This window comes from Micrasema longulum, unplaced genomic scaffold, assembly GCF_059751315.1.
Source record: "Micrasema longulum isolate JH-2025_06_02 unplaced genomic scaffold, ASM5975131v1 h1tg001118l, whole genome shotgun sequence".
In the NCBI taxonomy this organism is placed as follows: Eukaryota; Metazoa; Arthropoda; class Insecta; order Trichoptera; family Brachycentridae; genus Micrasema; species Micrasema longulum.
The window spans coordinates 441,974-463,547 of record NW_028278306.1 but is presented as its reverse complement, the minus strand read 5'-3'; the positions used below and the strand labels follow the sequence as shown (position 1 = coordinate 463,547).

Below are 21,574 nucleotides of genomic sequence, written 5' to 3'. Positions count from 1 at the left end.
ATCGTTTTCGTTTAATTAAGTATAAAGAAACTTGTTTTATATGAAGATACCTAATCCTCAAATGCATAGCTCAAAATTTTCAGAAAAATTCGAATGTCGTTGAATGACATAATATGACCATTAAAATATTGCTAAAATCACATAAAATAAATTTAATATTTCTTAAATAAATATTTACAACATAATTTCATAAAAAGAGGTTTTAACTTAAAAAATGAAAAAATATTTTTTTAAAGAGATTAATGAAGGCGAACGTGAACCTATATTAAAAAATAATAAAAAACACAACTGGAGTGATTAAAATGCTTGTATTTATTTTCAAAAACAGACATTTAAGAATTTGTTTCAATAACTTTTTATCTAACTTAATTTTTACTTAAATACTTAGTATTTATATGTGTACTAATGTACCCCAAAGTTAAGCCTAAATTTTAAGATTCATAACCACCCAGATGAAACATACATTTATTTTTATCATAAATTCTAAGGAAAACAATTGTTTTCATCAAACGTTAGTTTTTTTAATGGCGCGATTTAGAAAGAACGGCGTTTTAAAATTGACGAAATCATTGGATTTCTTTAATTTCTATTAGATTACAGCTTAATTCGTTTAGTTTAAAATTAAAAGGTTTATTTAAATTAGAAATCTTATTTACAAATGTAACCTGAAAGATAACGAACCAGGCGTTTGCAAAAAAATATTGGTCGAAATCATATTATCTCAGCACAACATAAAAAATCCCAATTTTTTTAAAAGAAGGCCGATTACAATATGTTTATTGTATAGGGGATATTATGTATTTTTTATTTATAGCCACGTGTCTAATCTGCCACGTTTCATAACTAAAAAAAAAACGGTTTGTTCTTAAAATAATCATCTTTGTGGGCGTTAATTTTTTTTTGATATTCATATTACACAATAGAGCGAGTTCCAAGTTTTTGCGTCACGTTGACAAACACGTATAAATCTTAACATGTAGTGATTTGGAATATATTTAATGTTTTTTTAAACATAAAATTTACGGTGTCTACTATTTAAGTTTATGTTTTTAAGGTAATTTATTTTACTTTTATTTGTTAAATTCAAAATGTATACAAATTGTACTATTTGTTGTATTATTTGTTTTAAAGAAAAAAAATAAACTAAAAGTTGGTAGGTCTCGAAACTCGAAACCGATGGATACAAGGAAATTGGTAAGCTTATTTGTTTAAATTAAAAATATTAATTGATAGGGTTTCTCTATTGAAACAAGAAAAATACTTTATTTAGTTGTTTCCGCTTTTATACATTATACAATTTTCACTAGTGATCGGGTACCCATTAAAATTATGTTAACATTTAATTAACGCAATAAATAGGTATGTAAGTAGAAAAATATTTTTTTTAACCTACGGAGTTTGGTCAATTTTGATTCATTTTGGGAAGGAAAAAAACTCCCAGATATATTTTTTATAACTACTTTTACCTGTGATTTCACTAGGAATCGAATTCGAAATTCCTATTCGTGAAGCAAATGTGTTAATCATTCCACGACGGGAGTCACCGTAGGTAGGTAAAATTACAAGTAAATAAATAAAAATAAATAAAAAAAATGTCTTTACCAAGCATAAGTAAAATATGAATAAAAAAATGGATTAAATAGCTGAAATTTTTTAAACGGACGAGTCTTCAAATGTAATGAAAATTTCATAGCAGAAAATTATTCTTGCATCTTGACTTCTTGACACACTGGAACATTATGGAAAACCAGGAAAACACATTACTTCTTCTTCTTCTTTTTCTGCGCGTCTGGCCAAGGAAATCCTCGAATATTCAGCAGATCTTGAATGTTGTGACACACGTAGTATGCATTATCCATAGCAGCTTCCGTAAATATGTCAACGTTGCACCTGCTTTTACTTTTCCCGGCGCGGCTTTTTGGTTTTGCCGCCGCTTTTTTTGCCTTTTTCTTGTCACCGCCATTTGCAATCGAGTTCTTTTTTTTCTTTCCCTTTCCCGCCATTTGAATGAAACTGTCAAACTTCACTAAAGCCGAGAGTAATAATAGACGAGACTGTTGAAAATGTTTTTAGTTTATCTTCAATTTTAAGATTCGATTGTGGGCGTTACGTAATGCTTGGTTACGAAAATATTACCGAAGTATCCAAGTTATGTATGTAGGAAGGTAGAAAGGGTTTAGTCACAGAATTATTGATCTAACTTTGTACAAGTCGCGAAAGTGCACGAAATATCGACCACAATATTATAGGTAGGTACCTACGTATTCGTTATGATTAAATATTTATGATAAAACTTTGGATCAAATTTACATAAAAAAATATTACATTACATAAAAAAAAAGTTAAAAATTAATGCAAATAAGTATTAATTTTCTATTGATAGTATCACAGAGTTTGTAATAAAATGTATAAATATTATGAAAGCAAGCATGCATTTTTTTCATCAGTTAGTTAGAAAATTCAGTGTTTTTTTTAACTATCAAAAACTATTAAAGAAAGCCACATTTAAAAAAATCGTTTATGTATCGCGTTTTGTAAGTTTTGTAACTTTTAAAATCCCACCGAAACCGAAATTACCCCGCCCGCGACGTTAAGACTTCAAGCACAACCCCCTCTACAAGGTGGTTTTGCTTCAAGTCAGTGAGTTTTTCTGGCATTTAAAAGTAGAACCCCGTACTTATAATTATTTGTACCCGCTAAACGTCGTAAAACATGGCTACTATCTCTTATCACAATTCACAATAACAGAACCACGCTATAATGGATTAATTATTGTAAAAACGTGTTCACATAAACCTGTGACGTTTCAAAGTAGGTACCTACCTAGTTCATTTTGATTATTTTTTCATACATTTTCGAGAAATTTCGCCGTAAAACTGAATGCTTTTATTTTTACCGCGTCTAAGAAAACATTGAACGTCTAAAAAGCACCGAACTTCCTGATTCATCTGACCGAATTATTTTACCTACTAGGCAACGCCTAAATATACAATTTCAATTTTTATATTTCTCATAAGTACCATTTAGTTTAATCAACAGTGTTTTGAGATTGTCCAGGTGTATGTAGACAAGCTGGATTTACTCCCTTGGGAGTTATTAAGACCCCCCAGAATGCCAGTTTTTCATCTTTTACATTTTACCCTTGCCTTGCTTGTCCCTGCGACCCACTGGTTGAATAACGCTACTTTATATAATAATACTATTTCATCTGTTACTTTAATATTAATATTGCCACTGCGTTGGCAAAAAGGAAAAAACGACTTGATTTATTGGGTCCATGTGTAGTATTAAGTGAACATGATAAGAATAAAAAAAAGGAATCAATTCACCAACAAGCTACAGAAAGTGGCTTGGTGGAATTTTAGTTTTAGTAAAAATATAACAAATGAATTTTTTTTTAAATTGTAAAAATGTATAATTATACTATTAAAAAAAATAAAAAGTCATTAGTTACGTAAACCTTGACGAAGAAGCTTGTTTGCTTTGAAACTGGTTGGTGGAAAAAAAAAAAAAAAAAATTAGTGGTTAAAAACAAAATTGTTTTATTTATTTTATTATAATGAATAACCACAAAGTTAGTGCTTCAAATAAAAACTTTATATTAACGAACCTTCGGATTGTGCCTAATAATACAAATAAAATTTGCATGTTTACTTGGTTCACTAACAGACACTAATACATTAAGGCTTTTCTGGTTGTTTAACTAAAGCTGGCGCGTTCACAAAACTCTCACAAACACATTTAAAATATACAGGTATTGATTTAAAAAGCGGTTATATTAAATTTCAACCAAATGTACTATCTTTATTGTTTGTCATGTATACATATTATCGCCAATATAATTTATTCTGTGCATTTTAATTATACTGTATGAATTATTATTATAATGAACACAAACTATTAAATAAAAAACATGCTTGTTTAAAAATAAATAAACAAATGACATTTTCTTAAGTGATCGTTTTTTCTCGCTCTAATCCAAAAGAGATTTTTAAAAACATTTGATATAATATCAAGATTTTTAAAATCAATATTCTGTACATTAAAAATCTTAAAGTGCCAGCACTAGATAATCGACCTATACACAATTTGATTAAATGAAAATTTATAAACCGGTGTTTTTAATCCATAGCTTAATACGTTGAATACATATTATTATATTTTTACTATTAAGAATCACAGCGAAATTCAGACAAACGCAGAAGCATTCTGTGTATATTTTATTACCATATCATTAGTAACTAACAAAGCAATAGTTATCTATGTCACGCTCATAAGCGCGTCTGAGCGCGGGAGAGACAGAGATTGTTTTCATAATGCGTATGCCATGCGATGTCATACCATGAGCTTATTAAGTAAGTTATGCGAACGCGCTAGCTTTAAAAAATCCATCAGTACTTCAAAGTAGGTATACTGGTTCTAATGAATCTCAACATATTTTGTCCACCCATCTTACATAGGTAGAGGACATTTGTCCAAGAGATTGTTCTAACAGAATTGTTTGTTCTGTCTACAGAATTCACACCTTAATGACTTACCCTTATTCTGACATTACCTGAATTTTAAGGAATCTCCCTAGATAAATAAAATAACTTGTTGAATAAAAAAATATTGTTTATTTATTTTTATTATAAAACCATCCAGTCTAATTGAATATAATAACAAAAATATATGAAAAAAATATTTCAGAAATATAATTCTCTTACATAAAATTACACATCAACAGTTTCGTATAAAAAAAAACACATTGCATATTTTTTTTATTAATTAAAAAAAATCGTAACATTTTTAACGTTTATTTTAACATGACAAACCAAATACAATATCTGTGAAGAAGTCTGCTGCATTTCTGAAGATTAAATTAAATATATCATATAAGTTTAAGAGAAAATATAGAAAAAATGCATTTAAATCACGGGCGGCTCTTAACCAATAACAGTGGCAGTAAATTTCTTTACACTTTGTGAACTTTTATTTTAAATATACTCGTAAAGTTTAATAATATAAAAACATATTTTTTTAATTAAAAAAGAAATATTTGCATTATGAATTACCCAAACATTTCAATTTTGGGGGCCATTTTCAACAAGTTATAAATACATAACTAACTATTAGAAAATAGGAACCAAGTTGTGGTAGAGTGGGGTTCGAACCTCGGATCTCTGATCCATGAGTCCGCGACACTAGCCACGCGACCACAGCCTAGTTCATTATAATAAAATAAGCCTGACAGGGTGTTGTGAACAAGCTATAATATATGTGCAATGACAGCCCGCCCATTGGAAACAGATTGAAATGCTATATGCGTCACTGTTTTTGTTTACATACTGTTTCATACCCCTTAACATTGTACTAAATAAATCATATAAGCTTTTGGCAATACTCTGTCAGTACGCATGTTCAAAGTGACTTTACAAGCAAACTACATATCTACACATGCGCTGGCACTGTACTGATAACGTTTATTGTTTTCTCCTTCTGATGCATGATTAACCATTATTAAGCATAGTTCATCTCGCTCAAGCAAGAGTTTTACCAGTTCTGGTATTTTTAATATAGATTCAGGGCAAAAGCTCATGAAAAGCAGAATATACACGGTGACGATCAGCGCATGCGTGAGATGATAAGATAAAGAGGTTGTCTGATAGAGTCGATCTCGAATACATAAAATGTTACAGCAAATCCCTGATTCTTTGTATCGCATATTTTTACTATCAATTATTTATTTACACATATTTTTTACTTGGCAGTGCACTGCATATATGCACATACTATAAACCACCTCTGATTTAAATATAATTGAACGAAAAATATTATTTACATTTATTAAAAATATAAAATATTAGGTGTTTTTAAGGTATATTTATTATGTCCTTTCGCTTCTAGATTACCATAATGGAATATACGTAAATCTCCCAAAATACCAAACTGATAAACTTCAATCTGTTTTTAATGCAGTAGCAAGGCTTATTACGAGAGTAAAAAAATATTCTCACATCTCACATCTTTGAGATTTGCACTGGTTAAAAAGCACAGACAGAATAAAATACAAGCTTTGCTGGACAGTAATCAAATCCCTCCATGAAATGGCTCCAAGATATCTATCGGACCTTTGTATTAGGGAAAATACATGTCAAAGAAAATCTACTCTTAGGTCAGCATTTGATTCAGGCAGAGGAAAACTTTTCAAAATCTGGCGCTTCCCCAAATACCATATTCGAAGATCGTGCTTTTGCCATTACCGTTGCCGACCCCTCTACCTGGAACCAATTGCCTTCAAACTTACGAATCATCGACAGTCTCAGTCAGTTCAGATCCCAACTAAAATCTCACTTCTTTAGTTTATCATACCCTCAATTTTAAATCAGAAAATAGAATATGTCACTTTAGCTTAGTTAGAATGTAAGTTTAAATATACAATTGTAAAGAACCCTTGAGGTGATTTTTCACAAAAATAACGCTATATAAATGAGCCGAATATTATGATTATTATATTTTAGTCAGGCAGCTTAATATATTGGTCCCTTATTTAATAAAATAGTAACACAAATTGTATTGACTGCATACTCACAAAATATGCAGCAGAATGTTTTTTTTCCCCTTTTATTTTTAACATATGTACTGTAGTAACATATTGAGTAAATGATGAAAGAGTTATGTGACAATAAAATATTATTACCATATAAATTAAACGTAAACATAAAATGAAATTTTGGGCCAAAAGTAAAGAGGGACATTCAATTAGACTTATTATTTAAATTTTGCAAATAATATTTAACAAATTCAAATATTTTTATAGAAACAAAAATTTCAGATCGTATCGTTTTATAACAAATTTAGCACTTAATTCTGTTTGACACAATGGTATTATAATATTGAACTATGATATATAACTTTTTTATTTTGAAATTATGTCAAATAAATGCATTTTTAGTTTATTTCATAGTGCTGAATTTGAATTACTGTGTTAATAGTCGTCACATATTTTACCTAAATACCTAGTACCAAGTAACTGCTTCCCTAATCGAAAACCTCACCACACACATACATAATATATATATATATATATATATATATATACAATTGATTGAAAAAATAACATTAGTATAAATTTAAAAGGAAACTACACAATAAAAATAAAAGTTATTATGTAGGAAAAAATCCACAATAGTATAAATTTATATTGTATGACAAATAAAATAGTTTGATAAAAAAATATTTAACAAAAATATGTCTGCCAAGTTTTGAAGTTTAAGCGAACATAATGAGTTTCAACAAACACATTAAATTTTAATCTCTATACATTGTGTAGAATAAATATCAAAGGAGGTTAACAAAACAGTTGCATTTAAGAGTATTATTGAATTTTAAAAGGAGCCTCGATGACTTGCTGAGCTTCCTCTCTGTGCCAACTGGACACACCCACTGCAGGACAAGCTGCTACATCTCTGCCGGTATACTTTAACTGAAAAGAAATAAAATATTTTATTAGAATGTGGAATAACTACACTGTTTCTTTCAAACACCATATTTTTAAACAAATTATCATTAGTATTGAATAGTATCGAAATGTTTTGAAGTCTCAAAATTTTGAGACTCGGTTTGCGAATCTTGTCGAGACAGGAAAATATACATCCCCTACACTCATACATCTCATGACGATTATTCCGACATTCAACCTGTCCATCTTCAAGCATTTCTTGAATTTGGTCATGCCATGTCTTTCTCGGTCTTCCTTGTTTTCTGCGTTCATCAACATTCGCACTGTAAACCCTTTTAGCCGTTCTTTCACTGTCCATTTGCTCTATATGTCCAAATTGGTTTGGACATGCAGCATTCTTTTCTTGATATTGTCGATAATGCTTATCTCAGCCATGCGCAATGCATGGATCTATACATTTGTACACCTATCTTCAATTGAAGATGGGCATGTCAAATGTTAGAATAATAGACTTATAGATTACAACTCTATTATATAGTCCCCTTTTTACAAAATTCATATAAATAATGTTGAAAGAGTCCAACGAAAAATTTTAAGATTCTTTCATTTCAAACTGCATATTCCTATAGAACAAATCAACTACATGTCTTTGTTAAACTTTTTGAATTTACCTACTCTGGAGGATCGCAGGAAAATAACTGACCTAATATTTTTACATAAAATCATTAATTCTAAATTCGATTGTTGCGAACTCCTGGATTTAATAAATATTAATATACCAATATGTAAAACTAGACAAAATAGTCTATATTATTGTCACCCTTCTCAAACCAACTATCTTTGTCACTCACCAATACCGCATATAAACAGACTAGGAAACGAATGTACCTCTCATATCGTCATTTTAAACTCGAGTCTCTGTGAATTCAAATGATCTCTTTATAAATATTTTATGATGTTCTATAGTTAATTAACGAATTATTTGCAAAAGCTACTTATGCTAATGATCTGGTTTTTATTCATTTTATATTTTTTATATCTTTTGTATGCTGACATACATACATGTATATATATATTTCTTGTTATTTTTATTTTTATACCCATGTTTTAATATTGTTTTAAAATTTTTGTATACCTAACTAACTCATTATTTTGTATATTTTATATTGTAAAAGGCACTTGTACCGTAAACTAAATAAATAAATATAGCGGAGTGCAGTCTGTATGCAAAGACAGGCTAAAGTGGAGTTCTATCCTCTCTGCCTATCCCGGGAAACAGGGTGATGGTTTGACTGTTTTGTTTGTTGTGAGTGTGAAATACATTTTATAAGAAATTAAAAGTGCAAAGTTAATACCTTTCTTCCAGCCAAATTCTCAAATCTGGGTTTTACAAAGGACCAGGCACCCATGTTACGCGGCTCTTCTTGACTCCAGATGAATGCTGAAAAAAAAAACAATTGAAATACTGAATGAGAAGCTTAATGTTGCCATAATTTTAATATTAAAATTAAACACTGATTTGAGTCTAGTAATTTTGTTTATTTTGTTTTTTAAATAAAAAATCGGACAATATGTTATTATCCCTGAGGAATATCGGATTTAACATACTGTACATATAAAGCATTTTTCAGACTCTTTAAGTGTTTATAAAAGCCTTAATAATTAATAATTTCAATAGCAAAATTTGCTATCTCAAAAACGGCAGTTTCGTAAGTTGGCCCAATGGGCATTTTTAAGGACATATTTATATATGGAAAATTATTATAAAGAAAAGTTGAAAGACACAATGGTATATAGTAGACTTGGTGGGAGTGGAAGCGGAAGAGAGGTGTTTATAAGTGAATTTGATTCAGTGATCGTTTGAAAGAAGACAACTTGTTATCAAAGAAATCAAGACTGGTATGTTTGTTGGCAGACCTAAGAATTCTGGGCATAAGGGAATGAAAACCATAGTTAGTTCTATGGTTATCGGTATGAAAGAGTCAGTTTTGTCTAAGGTTTCTAGTTGGGATATTTAATTTTATTGAGCTCAGTAGTTCAGGCTCATCAAAGAGTGAGTTGAGAATTTAAATAGGACTAGAAGGTCTGATTTATTTCGATGGTTTTGAAGAGAAGTAATTATACTATTATCGTAATTATCCCCCTGTCCACACCCAATGGTGCATAAGGCACTGCATTGGTACATTGGCTGGTGATGCGGAAATAATTATGATGATAAAAATATAAGGTTATACTTACTCCTGGCATTAGTATACTTGGCAAGCTCAGTTTGAAGGTGAACAAGTGGAAAAGGACATAGTGACTCCAAACGAAGTATGGCGACGTCATTAATTTGCCTATCCCTTCTCTCTTTGTCCAGAGCATAATAGTGCTTGCCACTTGTGATAATAACTTTCTTAACTTTGTTTGCTTCAGCTAAATCATCCCCTAGGAACCAATAAAAAAAATATACAAACACCAGACATAGAGAGAAACATAATTATGTAATTTTTTTTTATCAATATTCTATATAAAATATTTTATACACAAAATTAGTTTTAAGAGTCCGAGATTACAGTATATTATAATTCTATGTTTACAGTGTTATTTTTTAATTTTATAAATATATTTGACATGTCATAAAAATATTTTTTTATTAAGATTCTATCCTAATTTTCTTCATACAGATTTTGATTTCTATTTTAAAATATTCTTTGTTATCAGTTAACTTAATAATACTATATTTTTGAAGGAAACAATATATTAGTTCTGTTTTTTGCAGTAACAGTGTAATGAAGTGAAGTTCAGTGGATAAAAAAAATGTTTGTTAATAGATTATTAAACTAAGTAAAAAAAAATATATTGCATTATTATTGCTTTGATTTTTTGAAGATTCGAAATTTGGAAATTACTCCACCAGTGACACCACAAGTTATAGTCGATGAGTTCGGCTGATTGGTGAATTGTCTTCTCGGAAACCGGAAATCTATCACAACTCTCTTATCATTGGTTGATTTCGGAGAACTAGTGATGTCGTTCAAAGTAGACTTTTCATAAATTTTTGAGAAACTTCACTGTACATCATAGCGCTGATAATACGATACATAAAAATATTTCACAAAATTTTTACTTAGTTTGATAGTCTATGAACAAATTAAAAAAATAATAAAAAACCTCTGAACTTCCTCATTTATTTATTTATTTACATAAATAAGTTTATTGTACATTATTTGAGACATAAGTCCCAACTCCATGGGACTAAAAGTCCTGTGTGGAAATGGGACGAGCAATTAGTTGACACAGACATATGAGTATATCACCACAAATATAGGATCAGAAACATAAAAAATAATAAATAAAAAAAAACATATATATGGCACATCAATATGGTAAACAGTAAACTCAAACATACGGAAATTCATCAAGGAGTTTCCTACTCAAATCCCTCTCACTAAGGAAAATCCAGTCCTTAACTCCTTTCTTAAAAATAGATTATGTTCTTGAGAGCTTAACACGCTCTTCCAAAATATTGAACACTCGGTGCGATAAATGAGAGATGTCTCTGAACATAAGTCGTATGGGTTTTGGATATGACATAATTATTCATGCTTTGGGAAAACCTCGTACGGACATTTGGCTGAGATCTCTTCTTATTGTTCGACCAGAAGTGTGTAAGTGCTTCTTTTAGGTATAGTTGTCTCATATCCAGCACCTTCATGTATTGGAACAACTGTTTTGATGGGTAAGTTGGAGCCTGCCGGAATATTATTCTCAATAAAAATTTCCGTGAAATTATGAGAGACTTTAAAATGGATGCCGCACAACCCCCCTAGCCAGCTATTCCATAGGTTGCAGTGGATTTAAACAGAGAAAAGTATACACTTCTGAGAGTGCCAATATCCAGAATGTCTTTAAAAGAGCAGAATAGATGGCACAGCTTTCTCAACCTAGAGTTTAGTGACTGGACCATTGAAAACATTTACAAAAATTTTCCATGGCACTGAACTATTATTTTATGAAAGTAATTTCTCATCACTAATGGCAGCATTATTTTTCATAGTGTCATGTGTGATCATGACAAAAATCCATTCGAGAATGAAGGCAAGGAAAGCGATTACCCACCAATTGAAATACCATCTATTACACACTTGTAACGTGTCTATTTAATTACATGTCATAAACGAATTTATTATTTAAGGCATATAAAACTAACCTATCACAGGAAGGAAATGTGTTCCAGGGCCCATTTCTTGCAGAGTAGAAGTGGCTTCAGACATGCGGAGTAGAGTTTTTGGAGAGATTATCACAAGAGGTTTCCTGTAGTTTCGCATAATCTGAAAATGTTAAAGCTGATTAGTTTTGTTTTCGATCGATGTTAGCTACATTCGAGGTTTGAACCTCACTCTACCACAACTTGGTTCGCATTTTTTAATGGTGAATTATTCACAACTCGTTGAAAATAAACTCCAAAAATTTTAATGTTTGGGTAAAATATGTGCGCGAATACAGTAGGGTCTTGCTCATTCGGACCTGAAATCAACTTTACAAAATGCGGCGCTACCTGAAACCATCCATTACACGTTTCTTGTTAAACTAAAAACCGAACTAAAACCAAACCGAAAATTTGGAATGTTTTTGTTCTATGCAATAGAGCTAAAAGGCTTCTCTAGAGAATTATTACTCTGAGGTTAATATGTTAAACTTATAAAGTGAATGAATTTGGCGTCCCACAGAAAAGAAATATAACACCATTATATATAAAATAATACAGCTACTATAAAATTTTTACGCTTATTAAAAAAAAATCTTGGAAAGACCTTTTTGTTGGTGTATCAAAAGAATTCCTTATACACCATTAGGTATGTATAGAGGTATGATATCTTTGTGTCCACGCGGACAAAGGTTTGGGTAGGTAGGAAGAAATTGCCTTAAGGTAATATGCCCGCCCCTATATGTATATAAAGTGTTAAAATAAATAAATAGAATACAGTTCTGTGTGCGAAATAGAACCTTGGACGAGTGTTTTTGGCTTGATGACTACTCTCAGGTAAAAGTCCTGAAGAAGAAAATCAAATGGAAATAGGTCCCTCTTATTGTTTAGTGGTACATCACCAATATATCATGTCCACACTACCAGGAATCGAACCCAGAATCTCAAGAATAGTGGGCGAACACGCCAACCTCTATACAACAAGGTGGATTTATTTCCACTTGATTTTCTTGTTTAGAATTTTTACCTGAGAGCAGTTATCGAGTTGAAAACACTCATATTAACAAACTTACTCTTTCATACCGATAACCATAGAACTAACTATGGTTTTCATTCCCCTATGCCCAGAATTCTTAGGTCTGCCAACAAACATACCAGTCTTGATTTCTTTGATAGCAAGTTGTCTTCTTTCAAACGATCACTGAATCAAATTCAATTATAAACACCTCTCTCCCGCTTCCACTCCCACAAAGTCTACTATAAACCATTGAGTCTTTCTAATTTTGTTATAATAACTTTTTATGTATAAATGTGTCCATAAAAATGCCCATTGGGCGTATATATAAATAAATAAATAATATACGGTCTCGGTTCAATTTTGCACACAGAACTGTATTTTTCATCCACCTGGACACAGAAAACAGGTGTCGTATAAAGGTAACAGATAAAAGGAATAACATATAAATTGTCTCACCTGTCTTCTTAGAAGATGGAAGTACTGCGAAGGTTTTGTTACATTCACAACTTGCATATTGATATCTTCTCCATCAGGTTGGTCCTCCTTGCTGTCCGTTAGCTGAAGGAATCTCTCCATTCGGCTTGAAGAATGTTCTGCGCCCGCTCCATCGTAACCATGTGGTAGCAGCATCACTAGACCATTGCTCTTCATCCATTTAGCTATTCAACGTTGAAAAATATGATATAAATGATGCAGAAGTTGTAACATGCATACATTTTGCCGATGGCTTAGTGTTTGTAGGGTTTAAAGTCCCCCTACTGAACTGAATAATATCAATTGAGAACACAAAGTAATGTTGCGTATTTTGTTTGGAGGTGAACAATTAATCACAACAGTAGATACGCGACAATAAGGATACAGAGAGGTCACGGCAAACTGAAGGCATGAGATGAGGTACTGACTTATTACTGAACCGGATAACTGACTGCTTGTAGTAAGGGCAAAGCTTTTATAGTAGCCGTTTCGATTGTTCTCTCTTTTTCTGACTGAAGAATTGAGATTATCTTCTATTTCCCCAACTGTCAGCAATTTGACATCCGCGATAGGTAATCATTATTTTGATTATTTTGTTGTTTACACAGAAAAAATGCATGATTTACCTTCTGCCCTGTCCTTAAGACGATAGTAGGTCAGATGACAGTGGGCATTGGTTTCAGGGTGAGTCCCACATATTTGTTTGAATTTTTTAAATGTCGTTTATCCAGTTAATTTATTATTCCTTTGCAACCACTTTCATATGAGCGTGAGATTACCTATCATCAACACAATATCAAAAGTACGCAAACGTACGATTGTCAAATTATTCCCAAACAGCACATTTGTGAGTTCAGAATTTTTGTAAAACAAACGATTTCTTTCTTAAATTCTCCGATTTCAAAGGGTTATACAAATAAGTCAATACAAAACTAATAACACTTTGTAAGAAAGTCCATCAGACAAAATAATTTAATTCAATTACTTTTATATAATTTTGAATTCTTTATCTTTAATGTTTTTGTTTACATCCATTAATTTTTACAGTAAAGATACCAGTCTCGAAGATGTTGAGAAAACCATGAATCTGATCTGGTTATTCCAAATTAGTGGATTTAGGTATCACTTGTTCTTTATTTCTAAAATAAATCACAATGAACTTCCACCAAGAATTTTTGCTAACAAATTTGAATCAATTATAACTTGTTTTTAATTTTTTCAGTTTTACTTATTTATTTTATTTGTTTAGATTGTACATTAATTAAAATTTACATACTAGTGCAACTTTACAAAATAATTAACACAAATATATCTAACCTGAATTTGCACAACATACAATTATTTATCTCTATTCCTAATACATAAGAAGCATTTCGCTCAAAAAGTGGAGATGCTTTCAGCTTCCCTGAGACTTTCTGGCTTTTTGGCATTAAACATTTTTAAACCTTTATGGTGAAGGTTGTTTTGAGTTCCAGTTTAATCTGATTGTAATTGGAGTATGAAAATGTTAAAATATAAAATATTATATATGTAGAAGATTGATTATAAAAGCATTAAGTGCCTTGTACGTCATTATAATAGTTATAATATGTAGATAATTATTGAAATATCATAAAACTGTTTTTGCACCACAACAGGCTAGGAGACCTCCATTTACAGCGGTGATTTACAGCACAGCACACCCAGGCTTGTGAAAATTTATATTTAATTTTTGCTTACTCACCTCACTCAGTCAAGAGTCTAAGCCACTACACTACGGAGGCCACTCATATTAATGAAAATATAATTTTTCCAATAAAATGCATATTGCAAATAGTTTAAATGTTTAAGACTTTATTTTAAATAAAAATAATTATTAGTACACCTAAATTCCCAAATGTGCTCCTTGTAACAAGCTTAGCTCATGGGCCAGGAAGCAGAGCATAATGGTCAGCACCACGCGAAGGAATAGTACAGCCGAAATCAAGTGAGGGTTATCACTAGAGCCCACCCAAGGCACTGCAGATTAAGCAAACGCCTTTCTAGAATGAACTCCTAGATGTAGGTTCTGCAGTGAAGATGAGGAAACACCTGTACAAATTCTATATGATTGTGATGCTTTACATCATAAAAGAAACCTCATCCTCGGGGAACCACTGGTTAAACCTAAGGATGTTAAGTAGCTCGCCCCCTACCTAATAGCCCAATAGTTTATAGAAGTAGGTTTTGGAAGGGGAGATTGAGGAAAATGAGAACTCTCGCCTTTCATACAGTAGCCAGGCTCTTCATAGACCTGGGCTTTGAGGGCGAGAACTATTCACGGGGTTCCGACACAATAGATCTATACAGGTGTCAGTGACATCAGGAGCTTGTACAGCACTGCGACCCACCTCTAAGAATAATAAAAGTACACCTGGTAATGTACAAGTTACATTCAGGTTGTTTACCATGTACCATATTTAAAAAAAAATAATTATAAAGCATGGACAAATAACACCTGTTATTTAATTGCAATCTAGATTTTCATTTTCTTTATAATTCATACTATTTTCATTTGTATGAACTAATGCCATATCCGTTGATAATAATGAATATATTTACTTTCTCCAGATGCAACATAAGTGTCAATAACAATCTGGGCTCCATTGAAAAAGTCTCCAAATTGAGATTCCCAAATCACCAAGTTATTGGGGTTGTCCGCTGCCATTCCGTACTCGAATCCTAGAACCGCCTCTTCAGACAAAATACTGTTAGCCACCTAAAATGAAAGAGTGATATATGTGATAGATTTAAATAAATAGTTTGTAGTCTGATAAACAGTAAGGAACTCATACGATTTTACAATTTTAAAGCCCAGATTTTTCAAAATCGCATCATTAAAAAAATAAAGTAAATGAACAATAGATAAAAAAAAAATAATTTTCTAAGGCATAACTGAATTTACCTCAAAGTTTTATATAAATATTATATAATTAATTTTCGGCCGGCAGATTGCACCCCTTGAAATTTAGACAATTTTTTTATATGCATTGGAACTCATATAAAGAGAAAGTATTTAAGTAAAATTGGTTCTAATGATTTGAAGATAAAATATGAAATAAAAAAGTGATCAAAACAAAATCAGAAATACAAGCACTTTAAATAAAGCAAATTTTGAAGTATTTTTCTAAACTCTTTGAGACCGTACGTATGTTCAAATGAGCACTCATTTTGCGATTTAATTTTTCACATAACAAATCAAATAATAAGGTAGGGTTTTTGTTTTCTAATTGTTGGCAATCTTCTCTATGGCGACTATTTTGGTCCGCTAGGTTGCAATTCGCGATCCCGCCTAAAATGGCATTCTTTGACAGTTCGACTATCGTCATCTCGTATCGACACCTGATTCCTTCTGTTAATATTTGCATTTTTTAAGATCAAATGTTAACTGGCCTGTGGCCTAATATGTTTAAATTTATGTACTTTTTATAAATGTTTATTTAAATTTAATAGCATGTATTTTAGTACATATGTATTTTGCAGCTGTTATTTATATTTATTTATTTATTTAATTTTACAATACGCCCAAGGGGCATTTACAAAAAATATACAGTTAAGTACAAACATAGTGCGTAAAAATTTAAAAGATAAACAATGCTTTTTTGTATACATTTAGAAACAATAAGAAGCATACTGCCATGCAAAATAAAAAGTGAAACTTTACATAGTAAAAAAGAAAAAAATTATTTTAGATGGATATAATAAAAGTAATTGAAATAAAAATCAAATTGTAAATAACTTCTAAAGAATTCAAAGAAAAAATATATACATTTTCATATACTTATAAGTATAAAAAAAAAAATATGGTATCAACAAATTTTTGTTAAAAACAAATAATGAAAATTAGTTAACAGTAAGTATATATGTGAAAATAATATAATATACGGTACACAAAAATATTTGATAAATTAATATCAGAAAGAGATAAGATAATAATAATACACATCAAAAACAGAGAAAGAATTGTATGAAAAAGAAAGTTTTATTACGACATTAATAATTTGTTTCAAACAGTGCATTTAAGAACGTTTTAAAATTGATAATTGTCGTATTAAAAATGTCTATTTCACAAGTAAATTTGTTGGCTAAGGAATATCGCATAATGATAAAAAAACACCCTTTAAAACCCAAAAAACATAATTGTTTTGTGTGTATTTTTAAACACATAAATTAGATGATGTAAAAAGAGGGCTGCATGGGAAAAAGAAGAGAAGTGTTTTTAACGCATTCAAAGGGACAATTTTTGTAAGTGTCTAATTTTTACTGTTATCAATCCTTGCCCATTTGTTTTATACATGCAATGAAGATAATAAAAATGTTTAAATCAATATTGGAAAGTAAAAAGTTACCATGTGACATTTAGCAACTTTACAGAAGAGTCAAACTTGGTTATTTTTCTTCTTTTAAATTAATAAAGAATCTCATATCTTAAAGTTTTATTTAAATTACGAAGCAGTCACCCAAAATAATTGGTAAGAATGAGATTTTTTTATTAATAAAAAAAAAAAACACTTTCATTGGCTCTTCTGTAAAGATGCTACATGTCGCTTGGTAACTTTTTACTTTCCAGCGTCGAAATGTACTTAAAGTTGTAGAAAATCTCAAAAAGATTATTTACCTCTAAGAAAGCTTTTTGGTTTGGATCTATAGAGTTGAGGGGAATGTAAATATCATTTGATTCCTGATCAACCAGCATGATATGGCGATTGGAAAATGTACCACGACCGACGTCTTCACCGCTAAATCGTACATTATGACCAGACAGTAAAAGTGTCCCTAAAAACATAATTATGTTTAATTAACCATAGGTTTAAAGTATGTTCACAAATAAAGATCTTAACACTCAATATTTTTAAAGTTCACTTATTATGTACTAGTATTATTATTTGGTACACTTATCTTAAATTAGATTCATATATTACAATTATTGTGACAATTATGTAAGCACTCTTAAGTAATTCATGTTATGTTTATATTATATAAGTGACACAAATAGCTATGTTAAGGATAAGCTTGAGCGATAAAGTCAGGAATGAAAAAGTGAGAAAAGCAAAAGTCACTGACATCATTCGCAGCATAGCGACTCTAAAATGGCATTAGGCAGGCCATGAGGCCATGTAGCCAGAAGCTCGGACGAGAAATGGGCAGAAGGCCTGTTGACTTGGAGGCCACAACTAAGGTGGAGAGTTGACCTAGACCGGCATGACGGTGTGACCTGAATGTAACCTGCATAGGAAACTAGGCGACATGGAGACGAATGGAGGCCTTTGTCAGGAGTGGACAGAAATAAGTTGAGGAAGAATATGTTTATATTTAAGTTCAGTAAAGGAATATTAATTTTAGGAACATTCTAGTGAAGACAAATAGACAGTATAAATTAATGGTGTGGCGTGCTATGCTCAGACTTGAATATTATCTCACTTCAACATCCCGATCAGATAAGGTATTGGCCCAGAACCCAACCTTCATACCGCGTGCCCCCTGTTCTACTGATGTGACCCGTTCTAGGGATGAACTATCCTGCTCCAACTTTGGGCTATATATGCTCAAGCTGCCCCTAAGTATTCCTATGCTAGTTAACATATTTTGATTGTGCACTCATTGAGTCCATTCTCGGGATAACAACTTGAAAGCAGGAAGTCCTCCGGGTAGCACTCATTGGGTCTCCTAGCAACAATTCATCTTACGGTGATTAGCTAATATAATATAGACAATTTGTGTTTTAACTTAGCTTGCTCTTCCATTTTTCACTCTCCACCAATGAATTTTAAATAATCAAATAATTTTAACCGTGTCTTAACTCTAAAGTGCCTAATTCCTCATTCGTATCAACAATAAAATTATAACAGAGTTAAAGAAATGTTCCCTTACCGATGGCTAATGCTTCAGCTGTTGACCAATCGATGTTTGCTCCTTGGGAAATTTTTGATAATCTTGAAAGAACATGATTTTTTTGTATGTGCTGATGAATTTCCTACAAACATTTCAAAGAATTAGCCTGAAATATAAGGTTTTCCATACATAATAAGTTATTTATGATTAGAATTGTGTTGTAAACTTACAAAATCAGATGGGTACTGGACTGATTTAGTTCCAATGAGAGTTAGTTCTTCCAATTTAGCTCCGGTATCCCATGTTTCTATGGCGCTCGGAGCTTGGACAATATTAGACCATTGTTCTTGATAATATGATTGCTAGAAGTAAAAATCATAATTATAACTCAAATGATATAAAACACAGTTGTAGCAACGACTAATTTTGGGAATAAGATAAAAACAAAAAAATTCACAAATGTAAGAAAATATGAATAAAAACCAACTACGTCACAAGTTTTAAAAAATAAACCAATGATAGAGTTTTTCAATGAAATAGATTTTCGGTTTCTGAGAAGCCAACTCACCGAAAAGAACTAGTGACGTCACGCGCGGAGTAATAAAATATTTACGAAACTTAAAAAATTGTGATGATACATATTTTTGCTTAGTTTAATGGTCTATACCTCAGGATTGAGAAAAAACAAAGATGATTATTATTTTTGAACATTATGTATAGTGGTTTGTCAGTGTTCATTCTTGTACATATTTCTAAGAAATTGTATAGAAAGTCATCAGAGATTAAATAAACTAACAACTGTAATATTACAATTTTATGTAGAGTAGAAGTCTGAAGAATTCTTATTTTTGTTCTAAAAAATGAGAGTCAGCGGTATATAAGCCCCAGACCTCACTGTGACCCGTGTAGATCTATTGTGACGGGTCCCCGTAGAATAGTTCCCGCCCTCCAAGCCCAGGAATTTAAAGAGCCTGGCTCCTGAGTGGAGAGCAAGTGTTATCATATTGATAAATCTCTCCCTCCAAGCCCGGGTCTTTAAAGTATCAGGCTATGCGACAGCTTCTTTTGTGATATAAAGCATCACATTTGCATGAAATGTGTATAGAAGTTTCATTATTTGCACTGCAGAACCTACATCAAAAAGTTACACTATTAATTCATTCTTACATCAGGTACAAAGTTGTCTAAATTCTTCAATTCAGTAGTCAACCACTCAGTATGCTGGGAAACTACTCTGTCAGCATCTTCTTTAGTCCAAACTCCTTCTTCAATCAACGTTTCCGTATACAAATCAGGAACAGACCTATAAAAAACATGTTTTTTATACATCAATAAAACAATTATTTTACCTAAAGAATCATTTACATGTGGACAATACAATAGATATGACAATATTGTCTTATCCCAGTTCCATGAACAGCCTCGACTGAGCCTCGACAAAGTGCTGGGACAATGCGAAAATTCAGCCGCAGTTCATGAAAAATATTATTTATTTTATACCAAGATGTATTGGAATTGTTAAAGGATGAACTAAATACTAAAAAGGTTTTTTTTCTGCGCCATTTTCGGCAGAAAAAATGTCGAGAGGCGACATGGACACGTTAAGCAAATGGCTATTGTCATAAGGTCCTATCCGACCTCGTGGGTGATGGGGGTAATCATTGGTCTGCAGAGGTATCCTGCCCTTCTATCTCTGTGACAATATTTTGTCCTACAAATTGCTGTTTACATGTGGAAACACAAACAAACAGACAAACACGCTTTCGCATTTATAACATTAGTATGGATTTCTTATGGAAGAAAAGTAATTAATTAATTGATGTTCTTACTTGCGGTTATTGATTATTTTGTAGAGAATTGGGTTGGTAAACGTAGGATCATCCATTTCGTTATGTCCCCATTTCCGAAAACAGTTCAAGTCAATAAAAATGTCTTTCCTAAATTTCCGCTGGTATTCAAAAGCCACCCGAGTTGCCTTTGCCACCAACTAGAAAAAAACAAACAGTTAATTAAACCTTAAATGAAAATAAAATGTAAATTAAGAAAAATCACAATCAAATAAAGAAATATTTATAAAAACACATATTTTATGACCTTAAAATTAAATAATTACCTCAGGATAGTCAGCATTGACATGCAACACAGGTGCATTTATGCTTTTAGCAAGATCTGATGTATAGCGACTTGATCGTCCTCTCTCCCCAGGAGTTGTGAAGCCGATCTTAAACAATATGTAAGTAAATAGATAATTCTTTAACCAATATATAATTTATATAAGTTGCTAATATAACATCACTATTTTCTATAGTAAATCTCCCAATGGGTGTTTGTTATGGAGCTGTTTACATGATCGAAAATCAACAAATTTCAGTTCTGTTTTTAGCACTACTACTTAAAGAACTTGTACAAGAATTTTATTAGCTAAGTCCTTCAATTCATGGCTAAAGAATTTAAATGCAGAGTGATAATGAAACTTTTATGCAAAATGTGTAATTTAGCTCATTTCTTGCCATCTATTTACGTTGCCTACAATAGGGTATTTTCACAAATCGAGAAGAATAGGCATTATCCCTCCCCTCGGTAACTACACATGGGCATCTGC

General features: G+C 31.4%; 2 protein-coding genes across 2 annotated transcripts in view; both read right to left on the bottom strand.

The window, feature by feature from the left end:
- Nucleotides 1-289: 289 nt before the first annotated feature.
- Nucleotides 290-2,192, bottom strand: LOC148276966 (small lysine-rich protein 1). The gene has a single exon (XM_088233535.1). The coding sequence runs from the start codon at nt 2,001-2,003 to the stop codon at nt 1,761-1,763; it is 243 nt and encodes an 80-aa protein (XP_088089661.1). The 5' UTR covers nt 2,004-2,192; the 3' UTR covers nt 290-1,760.
- Nucleotides 2,193-4,640: 2,448 nt separating this feature from the next.
- LOC148276965 (putative 2-oxoadipate dehydrogenase complex component E1 homolog) overlaps nt 4,641-21,574 on the bottom strand; it is a 31,943-nt gene continuing 15,009 nt past the window's right edge. Inside the window, exons 9-20 of the mRNA XM_088233536.1 lie at nt 21,086-21,193; nt 20,802-20,959; nt 20,140-20,275; nt 19,203-19,334; nt 19,012-19,114; nt 17,759-17,916; nt 15,703-15,859; nt 13,105-13,307; nt 11,634-11,754; nt 9,680-9,868; nt 8,797-8,882; nt 4,641-7,465 (exon numbers count right to left, since the gene is read on the bottom strand). Of these exons, the coding sequence (XP_088089662.1) occupies nt 7,358-7,465; nt 8,797-8,882; nt 9,680-9,868; nt 11,634-11,754; nt 13,105-13,307; nt 15,703-15,859; nt 17,759-17,916; nt 19,012-19,114; nt 19,203-19,334; nt 20,140-20,275; nt 20,802-20,959; nt 21,086-21,193 (1,659 nt within the window). The 3' untranslated portion in view covers nt 4,641-7,357. The remainder of the gene's footprint in view (nt 7,466-8,796; nt 8,883-9,679; nt 9,869-11,633; nt 11,755-13,104; nt 13,308-15,702; nt 15,860-17,758; nt 17,917-19,011; nt 19,115-19,202; nt 19,335-20,139; nt 20,276-20,801; nt 20,960-21,085; nt 21,194-21,574) is intronic.

Coding starts and splice junctions, on each gene's coding strand:
- LOC148276966 (XM_088233535.1), bottom strand. CDS start 2,003: ATGGCGGGAAAGGGAAAGAAAAAAAAGAACTCGATTGCAAATGGCGGT.